This window comes from Propithecus coquereli, unplaced genomic scaffold, assembly GCF_000956105.1.
Source record: "Propithecus coquereli isolate 6110/MARCELLA unplaced genomic scaffold, Pcoq_1.0 Scaffold380, whole genome shotgun sequence".
NCBI lineage: Eukaryota > Metazoa > Chordata > Mammalia > Primates > Indriidae > Propithecus > Propithecus coquereli.
Window position 1 is genome coordinate 430,512 of NW_012149508.1, and position 12,941 is coordinate 443,452.

Genomic DNA, 12,941 nt, shown 5'->3' on the forward strand with positions numbered 1-12,941 from the left:
AGTGATCCGTTGGGTAAATTGATGACCTGCAGGTGTGGTTTAAGCTTTGTCTTGCATTGCCTTAGGCCTGTTAATGAGTTACAAAGGATATCTCCAAGAAGGCAAGGAGACATGACAAGGCCTGTCTGACCTTTCCCATGGCCAGCATCTCAGCTTCAGGGTATTTCTGGAGTCCCCTTGGCCAAGAGGGCATCCATTCAGTCAGTCAGGGAGTGAGGGGGGAGGCTTAAGATTTTATTTTAGTTCACGCCTTTAAGTCTATTCTTCCTCCAGTCTTGCCCAACCTAATAAATAGCTACCCTTTCCATGTATTAACTCAGGTAAATGATCTGGAAATCTTCCTTCACTTCTTTCCCTTAATATAATACATTTCCCACTCCAATTCAGCACAAGCCCTAAGGAACTAATCCCCAATATATCTTTCAAATCCCTATGTTTATCTCCATCTCCACTTCTGTTCTCACCACACCTAGCTCTATCCACAATCATCTCATACTATTCCCTGATACCTCCCATCTTGTCTTCCTACTTCCATACTTGTCCTACTCCAGTCCATTCTCCTGTAACATTAAGAGTTGTCTTAAAATTCAAATTACATCAAGTGACTTACTGTTTAAAATCTTTGCATGGCTTTTCAATGCGTGTAAAATATAGTCTAGACTCCTTGCCCCCAATATCCCTTCTCCCTCTTGGACTTCATGTTTTGGGGCTCTCTCCTTTGCTCCCTATAATCTACTACTCTAGTCTTTTTCTAGTCTTTTTTTTTAGTTTTTCAAATGCACGAAGCTTTTTCTCACCTTTGAAAATGTTTTTCCCCCACTCTACCTTTCCCAAGTGTTCTACACTCCCTGTTTGTCTGCTGTTCCCTCTTGTAACAGAAGTAAGGGCCTCAAAAAGGAAAAATGTATTACCAGTTGTCTCTTTAACCACCCCCCACTCTTCTTGGGAATTAAAAAATGCATTCTTGCCCAAGGCTAGTAATCAGAGGGGCAGGGGAGGATTCTTTGCTCTTTGTGCCACGGAAGATGGCTCAGTGAAATTGTCCGGCTGGAGGTCAGGAGATAGTCTTCACCAGAGATGCTATAGTTAAACAGCAGTAGCCCGAAGCTGAAATCTCCCTTTAAAAGCTCTGCATTTCTGCTTAAAGGGAAGATTATGATACTTTAAGATGAGAGTCTACCATCCCTCTCATTTGCCAGCAAATTAATGAACTTCTCTTTCTTTTTCCTCAAACCGCTTGTCCTCATTCTTCGTTCAGCCCTGGGACAGGTACCAAACTTTCAGTAACAAAATTTAGCATCCCTTGGTGGGCTTATAGGTGCCTTGGTGGAACAGCACCCCGCAACTACTGCTGTGGGTGGAAGAGGTGGGGAGCAGCCCTGGGTGAAGCCATGGATCTTCACTGGTAGAAGCAACGTCTTTTTGGGGTGAGAGAGTAGGGGACCACACCAGCAGCTGCTAGAGCCTGATTAGCTCTGGAAAACTTCCATCTCTCCCTCCCTGAATTAGATGCAGATCCACACAACCTGAACCTTGTTGAAGAAAAATAAAAAGATTTGGGAAATGTGGCAATGCCTTGGCCATATCGGTAAGTTCCCCAGTGTGCACACTGAGACCTTTAATTCCACCCATTGGGGAAGGATTTTGAACCTTCCAGCCCTGCAGCAGGGCTTTTGTTTGTAGGCACCATTTGGGGGTGGAAGTCACAGTTGAGCAGAACTAGGGAACCTGGGAAATTCATTCCCTTTTGGATTAGGAGACGTTGGTTTTCGTTTGAGAATTTGGTTCTTGTTTGTGTGGCTCCCATTCACTTCGTAAGGCCTTAGCATTAAGAAGATTTGCTTTGGGAATTCCCTGTATTGTATACTTGTCATGTTGTGTTAGTCGCTGTTGTTTGTCAACATGAGGCTCTGTTTCTATTCCATCTGAAAGCTCCTGGGGGAGAATCTTGGCTGAATGGCCAACTTATAGCTATTGATATAAGTCTATGTCTAAAAGAGAATGATGTTGTTGTAATAGTGCATGGCCAATGTATGTGCTGGAGTGGGAGGAGAAGTGGCCATTGAATGGAACCTTAAATTATTATACTATCTTACAACTGGAATTATTTTGTCAAAGATCAGGTAAATGGGATGAGATCCCATATGTACAACCTTTCATGAAATTGCACAATAAAGAGGCTGAAAGGCTGTGTGATAAAATTGGGGAGGGATTAACCAGGTTGGATCTCATGAACCCACTTCCCTGCTGCCAGCTCCCCACCCACTGGGGAAGGTGCTGCAGCTCAGCTACGCTTGAGCTTGTGCTGCTGGTGCCGCCAATGTGGTGGTCATGGAGTGCACTAACAGGAGCAGCTTTCCCCCTGCTGGAGCCACCCTGCCAGCCTGGGTTGCAGCTCTGCATGGAGCCAGGCCTAGGGCAACTGCTGGCACCTGCTGCCACTGCCGCCATCTTGGGACCATGAGAGGGGCCAGGGAGGGAGTAACTGGAACTAATTCTTCAGTCCTACACCCACTGGGTTATGACTCGGGAGTAGGAATGGTCTATCCTTCTAAGACCTGAAGGAGAACTCAATTTGGCCAGAGGGCACCCATAGCTGGGGCAGGGCAATTTCCATTATGGAAATATCAGATAGAGGGCTTGAATGCACAAGGACAGCTGGCAGGTATTATGGACTTACGCAAATTGGGATCCTAAGGCAAGCACAAATGGTGTGAGGATAAATCATTACTGAAAGTGCATTCTGGCAGGCCTCCAGAGGAGAGTTCTTAGACAGAAGAGTTTAAACAAGGTCCAAGAATTACAACAAAAAGCTGTTGAAGATCTCTCTGAATTTTTGGAATGCATCTGTCAGCCATATTGGAAATATACAGATGTGGATCCAGAGGCCCCTGAAAATGTGTGCATAGTTAATATGACTTTTATAGGACAGCGTGCTTCAGATATAAGGAGGAAGCTGTAGGGTGTGGAAGGGGCAATTGGCATGAATCCCTCACCGCTTGTTGATATTGCCTTTAGAGTATATAATGCTAGGGAAGAACAGAAACTGAAACCTATGTGTGTTCTGTTAGCTGTGCCAACCAAGTGTCCTTTGAGGCAGTCAAAAGGAAAGAGTGGAAAAAGTCACCTCAGATTAAAGTATAATAGGTTATGCTCATTGTAAAGAGGAATGGCATTGGAAAGAACACTGCCCCAAATTGCAAAGTGCTTCAGGTAACAAGAAACTCCTAGGACAGCAAATGGTTTTTTGAGTCTAGGACTCACATGATGAAAGAGGGAACCCAGGGCCCCATGCCTCACTAGTGGCTCCAGTCCAAATATCCCTACATGAGCCCACATGGGGACTCGATTAATGGACATTGTCATTGACATAGGAGTGCTACCACCACCAAGCCACATGGGCAGAAGCGTCCTGAGGGGTCCAGGCCTTCCCCTTGGCCATCGCCCTGGCCCCCCAGCACCAGCCGTGCCTGGCGCTCCACGAGCCAGGCCAGGAGTAGAGGCCAGGAGGCAGGGAAGTAGCATATTCATCACCATGGGCCCAGGAGGCACGTTCCAGGGAGCTGCTGCCAGAGCTAGCACTGCTCCTGTTGCCACCGACTCCAATGACTACAACATTTTTGGTGGCCACACTGGACCTGGGTGAGCAGCGGGAGCACCAGGAGCTGTTCCAGAAGTGGCAGAAGCTCATCTCTGAGGGTGCCACCAAGCTCCTGATGGACACCTTTGAATACCATGACCTGGTGAAGCATACAGGAGGCTGTCACTGCAGAGCAGTTCATTTTGAAGTCTGGGCCTCAGTACGTTTGTACATCATTTTAGCATTTGCAAGAAGCAGCTACCAAAGTGAGTAAGGCAATATAGGCTGACAGGACCTCAGGATGTACAGAAAGAATTTAAGTTCCCCATACCAGTGAGTATAGATTCATGCAGGACCTACATGCCATTAATGATATTGTGCAAGTGACTATGAATGGTACCCAGTCACATTTAATTGCAGGATCTGGAGACTAGGATGACCTCACAGCACTGCTGGACTGTGTTGCCTCAGGGTTTTCAAGGGACTTGTAGAACCTGAAATTGGATCAAGACAGGCCACTGGCAAAGCTGCTATGGAGGCTGCTAAAGGTGATCTGTTCCTCAGGGCCTTGATACCCCAGCTAGGTTTAGATCAAAATAAACCCCCTATAAAACTAAACACTGGGGCTCTGACATTAGGTATGGCACAGCTAAGTAGAGACAAAATTCTCATGGACTCATTCTCCTACCTGAAGCCTTGGTTCGGCCTCTTATGAGGCATCTAAATGAATGTACACGTTATGGTCATGATGCCTTAATGGATTTCATTGGACCTCATTTAAGAGGACCCCATTTGCAACAAACTATACAACAAATAACGCAGACCTACTCTCTATGTTCTCAAAATAATCCAAAGACAGAAAAGCAACCTGCTGCACAGGGAACCCAACATATGGAGACCCACCCTTTCAATGATTGGCAAATTGATTTCACTCAGGTGTCTAAACTTATGTTAGTAGATACCTTTTCAGGCTGGATAGAGACTTATCCTACCGAAATGGAGAGAGTGTCTGAAGTTACCAGAATCCTTCTGAAGGAACACATTCTGAGATATGGGGTCCCTTCCTCCATACAGAGTAATAATGGACCCTCCTTTATATCAGAAGTAACTCAGCAAGTAAGTAAAGCCCTACATCTAGAATGGAAATTGCACGCATCCTAGAGACCTCAATCTATGGGAAAAATGTAGAAAATGAATCATACTTTAAAGGAAATTGTAGCAAAATTAAAGCAAGAAGCCCCATCTAAAGTGGGATAGGGTGTTGCTGCTTGTCTTCCTCCAGATAAGGGTGGCCCCTACAGAAGCAGGCTTAAGTTAAGCCCCTATGGAATAGTTTATGAGAGACCCTTCCTAGCACCCCAAGGTAAGTATGGTAATATAATCATGAGTAAGGAAAACAGAGTAAAGCAGTATGTCAAACGAGTGGGTCAGATACTAACCACTATGCATGAGTTTGCCTCTTTCAGGTCCTCGCCCCAGTTGGAGGCACCCCTCCACCCCGTTAAACAAGAATACCAGGTGACCCAAACAACAATTGGCAGAGAAGTGGAAGGGAGCCTATGAGGTGCCTCTAACAACTCACACCTCGCTGAAATTGTCGGGAGTGAAACTTCAGGTCCGTTATACCAGAGTAAAGAGCTGTCTCATGGAAGAAGAGAACCAAACCCCCAGTGGATGGGCCAGCCTTTAAGCAATCTAAAGTATCTATTTAAGAAGGAAAATTGTTGATATTTTCACTAACCTTTCTTTCGTTATTTGTTCTGTCTCTAGGATGGAGAGACAGCTCCTTAGTGAGGATTTCCTGAGCTATCGCCTTTTCTGCTGATCTGTCTTACTGCTGGGTTTGTCATCCTAAACCTCATTCAGTGCAAGTATTCCTGTACATAATTTCTGAATTTGCAGAGGCCGATGTCTCAGGTCACCTACAGGGAGCAACTGATAGCTCCGTACGCAGAGTTCCCACGTTTCTTTCTTGCCCAACCCTGTGTCAGACATTATGTACAAGGTGACAGGAAGGACCCACAGACCTACCGGTGTCTTAGATACCAAGCGGGGTAAAATCTCTCTTATCAGGTATCCTTCTCCATTTCACCCTGTCAGTCCTCATGGTTGTAGTTGTTGCTTATGCCCTTTTTCACCCGGTAATCTGTCGCATTCTTTATTTTTGTAAATCTACTGCCAAAGCTTTCCAATAGCATAAATAAGACCTTCAATCTGAAACATCACCCTAATTCAGCTGGAAGTAGCTCGATGACTACGTCACCCCTCCTCCCATAGGTACAGAAGGGTAAAATTGACAGAGGGGAATATGTAACAGAAATAAGGGTCTGAAAGAGGGCAAAATGTATTACAAGTTGTCTCTTTAACCACCATCCCCCCCCTTTTTTGGAATTAAAACCTATACTCCTTCCTGAGGCCAGTTATCAGAGGGGCAGGGGAGTATCCTTTGTTCTTTGTACCACAGGAGATGGCTCCATGGAATTGTCGGGCAGAGGTCACGAGATAGTCTTCACCACAGTTGCCATAGTTAAATAGCAATAGCCCAGAGCTGAAAACTCCCTTTAAAAGCTCTGTATCTCTGTTTAAGGGGAGGCTGATGGCACTTTAAGACAAGAGTCTGCCATCCTCCTCATTCACTGGCAAATTAATAAACTTCTCTTTCCTTTTCTTCAAACTACTTGTCCTTGTTCTTCATTCAGCCTCTGGGACAAGTACTAAACTTTTGGTAATACTCTCTCAGCCTTTGTTTAGTTCTTTGCACTTATAAAGTTCGCTATCATTTTATTTTTGGATTTTCAAAAGAAATTTATTTTCCCTCCTTACAATGTAAGCTCTGTGAGGGCCAAGAACAGAGGCCCTGTTTGTCTTGCACACTCTCCACTGTTCTGGGCACATAATTTCTTAAATCATACTTGCTGAACAAAATAACCTGTTGAGTCAATGCAATGCAAAGCACAATTAGAAGTATTATTATTAGAGAGAAGAAAGGACATCTATTTCAATGAGATCAGAATGGAGGACGAAACTCTAGGTACACATCTGTAGAGGTTTGTAGCTTTGGGACAAGGAGTTACCTGAAGGCTTTGATTCTGTCTCTGAGCAAGAATAACAAGTCACCTGCCTAGAATCAATGAGTTAGTGTATGAAGTGAGCCATTGAAATGTGAAGACCTATGAAAAGGAGTGGAGAAATTGCTAGAGGAAATCCGGAAGGAATACTAAATAGTTCAGGTGGTGTTGGGTACCGTGACTTCATATTGACCTCAGTCAGAAGAATTGAGATTTTCTCCAGCACTGCTTAGCAGTGTAGGCCCTGGGGAGAAATCAGTGAGCTCCACTGCACCAGTGTTTAAAGTTTGAAGAGTAGGTATGACAAAGTTTAAAATAAATGGAGAACAATAATAAAAATGATTGAGATGATTAACACATATTAGATTGAATAGAGAAAGAAGTGAAGCCAAAGGGTGCAAATATTAATAGCTAGTGACCACATGGGAGGGTTATGGGAGTGAAAGACCCCATGCTCCATGTGGCTGAGGAGCAGCTCATGTGAAGCTGATTGAAAACAGACACACTATAGGACAGAGACAGAGGACAGAGTAGCATAAAACAGATGGAAGTGATTCCACACATAAGGTGGTGGGTGTTAGAGACGGCTGTGGGGCAGGAAGCTCTCTTTAGACTAAGACTTTATAGGCAGGACTTCCCCCAAGCCCTTTTAATGCCCATCAGCATTTTAAATTCTTCAAGTCAGTGGTGTCTTGAAGGATGAAAGGGCCTAGAATACCTTATGGAATGTGTGATGACTAAATGATTCATTTGGCAGTGGTACAACACGGCCACCGCAGCTGCTATTAACAATTCATGCATTTCAACAGTTTCCCAAGGCGATGTGATAAATGACTCAGGATAAACTCAGATCACCATCAGGTTATGCTCAGAACTTTTTCCCTCTGGGCTGAGTGAGCATTAGGATAATGCATTTAACAGGGTGCTACACTGATCATCCAATCCTTTGGTCTATATTGCCTCCATGAGTACTGCAGCTAAGTGCCTAATAAACAACAAGTTTTCTCAAATATCCCTTACCTCTACACAGAACATATTAAGAGGAATCACTTACACCTTTTGTTGTTTACCTTAATCAACAAATATTTATTGATAAAATAAAGCCACTTCAGGTGTGACTTAACAATAACACAGCAGGCTGGCAAACGGACAAACCAGAACGTAACTCTAGTGGAATCATAGCAGGTAGGTGAGGATTAAATGACTATAGTAAGAATAGTAACAAACACATGTGCATAATACTTTGCAAATCATGTCACGTATATTTATTAATAGCTTCTCTGATCTTCACAACAATCCTGTGAAGTATTATTATCCCCTATTTTACAGATGAGAAAACGGTATTTTAAAGATTTCGGTGACTTATCTAAGGTGAGTAGTTTTTCCCCCAAGTACAGTTCACTTCTTTGATTTTCTAACGGCAGAACTTTGGGAGGCAGTATGTTAGGTGAGCGGCTTAGCACTACACAGCAGAACGGTGCCATGGGAAGCATCCCATCCAGGCTTAGTTCTGCACTTGTTTGTGCTCCAAAAACTGGAAAGTTGTGTAGATATGCCAAAAGGGAAGTATATTTTCTACCTTGGCTCCACTAGGTGGCAGTGAGGGTCACCACGAGAGACTAGTGTGTGTCTCTATAGACCTGTTGTGGCTTTAAGTGGTCGAACCATGAAGAGTAAAGAAGCAAAGCAACGCTACCCTTTTATTGTTGCAAAAGGGTGCATGAGCACGCAGGTGCATGCTGTGTGCGCCTGTACCTGTTTGCAGGGCAGAGGAACTGAAGAATTAATTGAACTGTTACTGCACTGCACGTAGTTTTTCATACTGCTGGTAGACAGGACAAGAATGAAAGACAGATTTTGATATTTGACACTCCAATACTATACTGTGTTCTCTTAGCCCATACCAGCAATCCCTCCCCTGGGTTTTAGATATCCAGGTGCGTATTATATGATGTCCAAGATGATCGTTGTCACTCAGTATAAAATTGACTGTTCTCTCAGGAGAAAAGACGCATGCATCAGTGAACTAAGCCAATGGCTCTGCTGACATTGCTGTCTTTCTCTTCAAGTTTACCACAATCTATTAGCTGGCAGAGAGAAAAGCAACTTGTAGTACCTTATGGGTAAAGAAATTTTATAAGTAGTCAACAGTTGAAGGAATTCAAGATACAATGATGCCAAGATTTGGTAGTATCCAACATAGCTAGAGGTTAGTTACAAATTTTGGCTGCTGGACAAATAATTAGAGTTTCCTATTAGAGCATTCTGTATCAGAAAATACAACTGGCTGGGAATGAGGAGTTATTGTAGAACCCATCTTTTCCACAGGATGATGTTTAGATGCCATCCTAAAACTTCTGAAAGTTAGCAAAGAAAATGTTTCTTTTGTCTGTGGATCCCCACAGACTTTGGAGATACTCCAATTCCCATTTACAAAATCTCAGTTGCCATCAATCTGAAGAGCGTTCTACTCCAGAAGACTCCTTCTTCATTGGAGGAAGCTGTTTTTCTTCAGGGACAGGGGATAGATCAGGTGCTTTCTGCCCAGACCTTGCTACTGTGAAGCGACTCATGTGAAGAGCTTCCTCATACCCTGGGAGGGTGTCCAAAGAGGAGGGCAGTTGGCCCGGGGAGCTGTGAGAATGGGCTACAGCCAGGATTCTCCGGGCTGCAGGACCAAACACTGACTGCAGGGCTGCAGAGAAAGAGAGGACAGAGGTAAGGAACCAAAGGGAAAGTGAGGCTGGGCACACTGGCTCACACCTGTAATCCTAGCACTCTGAGAGACTATGGTGGGAGGATCGCTTGAGGTCAGGAGTTCAAGACCAGCCTGAACAAGAGCGAGACACTGTCTCTATCAAAAATAGAAAAAATTAGCTGGGCACAATGTGTGTCCCTGTACTCCCGGCTACTCAGGAGGCTGAGGCAGGAGGATCTCTTGAGCCCAGGAGTTCGAGGTTGCAATGAGCTATGATTACGCCACTGCACTCTTGCCTGGGCAACAGAGTGAGACCTGTCTCAGAAAAAAATTAAATAATAATAATAATAAAGAGAATGTGACATCCCCAGACGCTTAATGCCCCTTCATTTTTAACAAGTGTCCAAATGCATTGTCACTCCCTGCCACAAATTTTATGTAAAACCTGTGGAGCTTGTTTGGAAACCAGCTTGCTGCTCTGCTAGAAGAACCTGTCTTCTGTGGTATCCTCGAATAATCTAAATTGTGTTCCCATATCCTACAACCCTGTCCCTTCCCCTTTCAAACTTAGATCCCTTCCCACCAATCCACCGATACTATGGACTCCTTAGTAATATTTATTCTGTCTTATCTTTTTTCTAAGACGACAGTGAGAAAGGGAAGTACAAAACGTGAACAACACTTCAAACTATTCTCTTTTTAAAATAAATGCCACAGTGTTTTGCCACCTTGCGTTCTGCCTGGTATTTACTCCCCCAATTTTAGGACAGAATGTATTTATAGAGAATAGAACAGAAAGGGATAAAGAAAGGTGACCTAGAATCATCAAAGTAATGTTGGTGATAAAATCTAGTGTAGATTTGAAGAATAAAGAACTGAAAGTACATACCACTAATTTCTTTAAAAATATAAAATAGTATAAACAGAAAATTTAGGCTTTCACAAACTCCAAGACATTTTGAAAGAGGGTTATGCTCAGAATTTAAAATAACTTTTAGCAAAATAACTATTTGCAAACTGGGTAATTCTTTCTACAAAACACTTCCGTGTTGTCTCCAATATTTCCCTTCTTTTTTCACTCTGTCATCTGCCAGACACATGTGTGAGGATGCAGCATCAGTGACAGTCCAGGTCACTGCATCACGAGGCTTCTGGAAATGAAAACAACCCTGAGTCCCGGCATCTTCAATACCAGCCGATCAGGGGTGCTGTACCTTCGTACCATCTGAATCCATCATTTAAATCTGGGTCCCTCTCCCGTGTTACAAGCCGATGTACTCACAAGTGATAGTACTCTGCAGAGTGCTGTCATGATCGAAAGTGATGACGGTCACTTCGTAGGGTGGGGGGCCTCCTTCTTCCCCATTTTGCTGGCGACTCAGGCAGCAGCAGCGGAAGCACAGGGAAGTCAGGCCCCACAGGAGGAGCAGCGCACCAATTACCACCAGTAACCTGCGGGAGCCCACGGGCAACAGGGAGCTCTGGGATCTGCCTTGTTTCCCAGCTCTGGCATAATCAGTCTTTAATGTCTGCCTCTTGATTTTTGTTTGAATGTTTTATAGAATAATTATAAAATTTTATTTGTAAGGCTTTCACTTTACATACATACCTCCTTATTTTGTCAGCAAGACTACGTGAATTCATTAGAACAAATAACAAGACAGTTTAAGGTGGTTTGGAGGGGCTGCTTTTTACTTCACTAAAGTCATCTCCTCTCCAGAGATACTTCTAGAACAGACCCAGAGGGAAGGACCCAATAATCTTTTGATGTTGGCCGAGAAGGTGGTATTGAAAAAGGAAATCCTGACATATTGTCACATAGGGTGGTGATGAGGTAAAGAAATATTACTCCATGAGATGCTAAGTAAGTATGCAGGCTGTCATTTCTTTTCCTGCTGACAATATATGTAAAAACTTGAAAAAAATTAATGCTCCTGAGAAATAAAGTATCTGTCTAGATATTATAGCTGAAACTTACCATATATACCAGAGATGTACCCAGTCTGTGGTCAGGCAACTATGAAAAAAGAATAAAGTTTTTTACATTAAAAAATATAGTCAATGCATGTTACAACTCCAGGCTCAGAAATATGAGTTACAATATCATAGGATGCCTTGTTATAATAAAAGCATCATGGGTTTTATTATTTAAACTTCAATGTAGTTAGTTGAATCTTTGAGACATGGGGTGCCTTAAATGGTGTTTTATATTGTAGATGGCATTGTGGAAATCATTTTGTAAATCATTATAAAACAGACTAAGGTAGTGATCATGAACAGTGTTCATAGAAAATGTGTTGGTACAAGTGCAGTGATGTTTACAACTAATTGATCACAACCAGTTACAGATTCCTTTGTTCCTTCTCCACTCCCACTGCTCCACTTGACTAGCTTTAAAAATAAATAAATAAATAAAAATAAAAATTATAAAAATGTATACATAACTACTGTAAAAACAGTTATGATGAAAATTACCAAGAGAGTACTTGGAACGTAAGTTTACAAAGAGTGGGTTTGAAAATGGATGTGAAAGTTAAGACTTGTATATATTTAAGGCCAATAAAATGTAAATGTAAAGAAAAATTCAGTTATAAGCATGGAAGCAACACAATCAAGTTTGTAACTTACGTTTCACAAGCTGTTGCAACACTCTTACTGAGAATGTAGGAAAAACAAACTCAGTTTCTTCCTGCTATATTCTCCCAACACTTCTGACACCAGAGGTGGTATACAGGGAGGTATGCCCCATACACCAAGTAAGCAATCCGCCCACAGGGAACACCAGCTAGGTGTTCTCCAATTCAATTCTGACGCTATCTACCTGGAGATAGTGTCAGATCCCACAGGTTGAGGGGTCAGTACCCAAGACTGCCCCCAGAAAGCCCCAGGTTGTTTCACCTGTGCTTGTGACCCTCCTCGGTTTGCATTAATATGCTAGAGCAGCTCACAGAAGTCAGGGAAACATTTGCATTTATCAGTTTATTATAAAGGATATTACCAAGGATATAGATGAAGAGATGCATAGAGCGATGCATGTGGGAAGGGGTGTGGAGTTTCCATGCCTTCTTCAGGTACACAGCCCTCCGGGAACCTCCAAGTGTTCAGCTATCCAGAAGCTCTCTGAATCCAGTCCTTTTGGGTTTATACGGAAGCTTCATTACGTATGTATGATTTACTAAACCATTGCCCATTGGTGATCGACTTAATCTTCAGCTCCTCTCCCTTTCCTGGATGTTGGGTGGGGCTGAAAAGTTCCACCCCCTAATCCTCCTTGGTGTTTCAGGTGATCGGACTCATTCTTGAAGCTACCCAGGGGCTGCCAGCCACCAGTCAACTCATTAGCATACAAAAAGACACTTATTACTTTGGAGATTCCAAGGATTTCAGGAATGATATACCAGAAAATAAGAGGAAGACCAGTCCTCACACAAATACTTCACAATATCACACCCACTATAAGGAGGACCCTAAATTTTCACTTCCAGGATCAAAACTGACATGCATGTCCACTGAGACCAAACAGGAGGGGGAAAAAAGTAGAAGCCAACTTCACCACCATGAAAGCTAACTAAATATTCTGAATTAACTGTGGCAG

At 43.1% G+C, this 12,941-nt stretch overlaps 2 protein-coding genes across 2 annotated transcripts in view; both read right to left on the bottom strand.

Annotated features, from left to right (window-relative positions):
• The window catches only part of GABARAPL1 (GABA(A) receptor-associated protein like 1), a 38,255-nt gene extending 35,804 nt beyond the window's left edge, over window positions 1-2,451 (bottom strand). The window contains exon 1 of the mRNA XM_012652143.1: window positions 2,241-2,451. Coding sequence (XP_012507597.1) covers window positions 2,241-2,451 — 211 coding nt within the window. The remainder of the gene's footprint in view (window positions 1-2,240) is intronic.
• A 6,595-nt stretch (window positions 2,452-9,046) lies between these two features.
• Window positions 9,047-12,941, bottom strand: part of TMEM52B (transmembrane protein 52B) — a 7,567-nt gene continuing 3,672 nt past the window's right edge. Inside the window, exons 3-5 of the mRNA XM_012652159.1 lie at window positions 11,325-11,363; window positions 10,629-10,798; window positions 9,047-9,343 (exon numbers count right to left, since the gene is read on the bottom strand). Coding sequence (XP_012507613.1) covers window positions 9,099-9,343; window positions 10,629-10,798; window positions 11,325-11,363 — 454 coding nt within the window. The 3' untranslated portion in view covers window positions 9,047-9,098. The remainder of the gene's footprint in view (window positions 9,344-10,628; window positions 10,799-11,324; window positions 11,364-12,941) is intronic.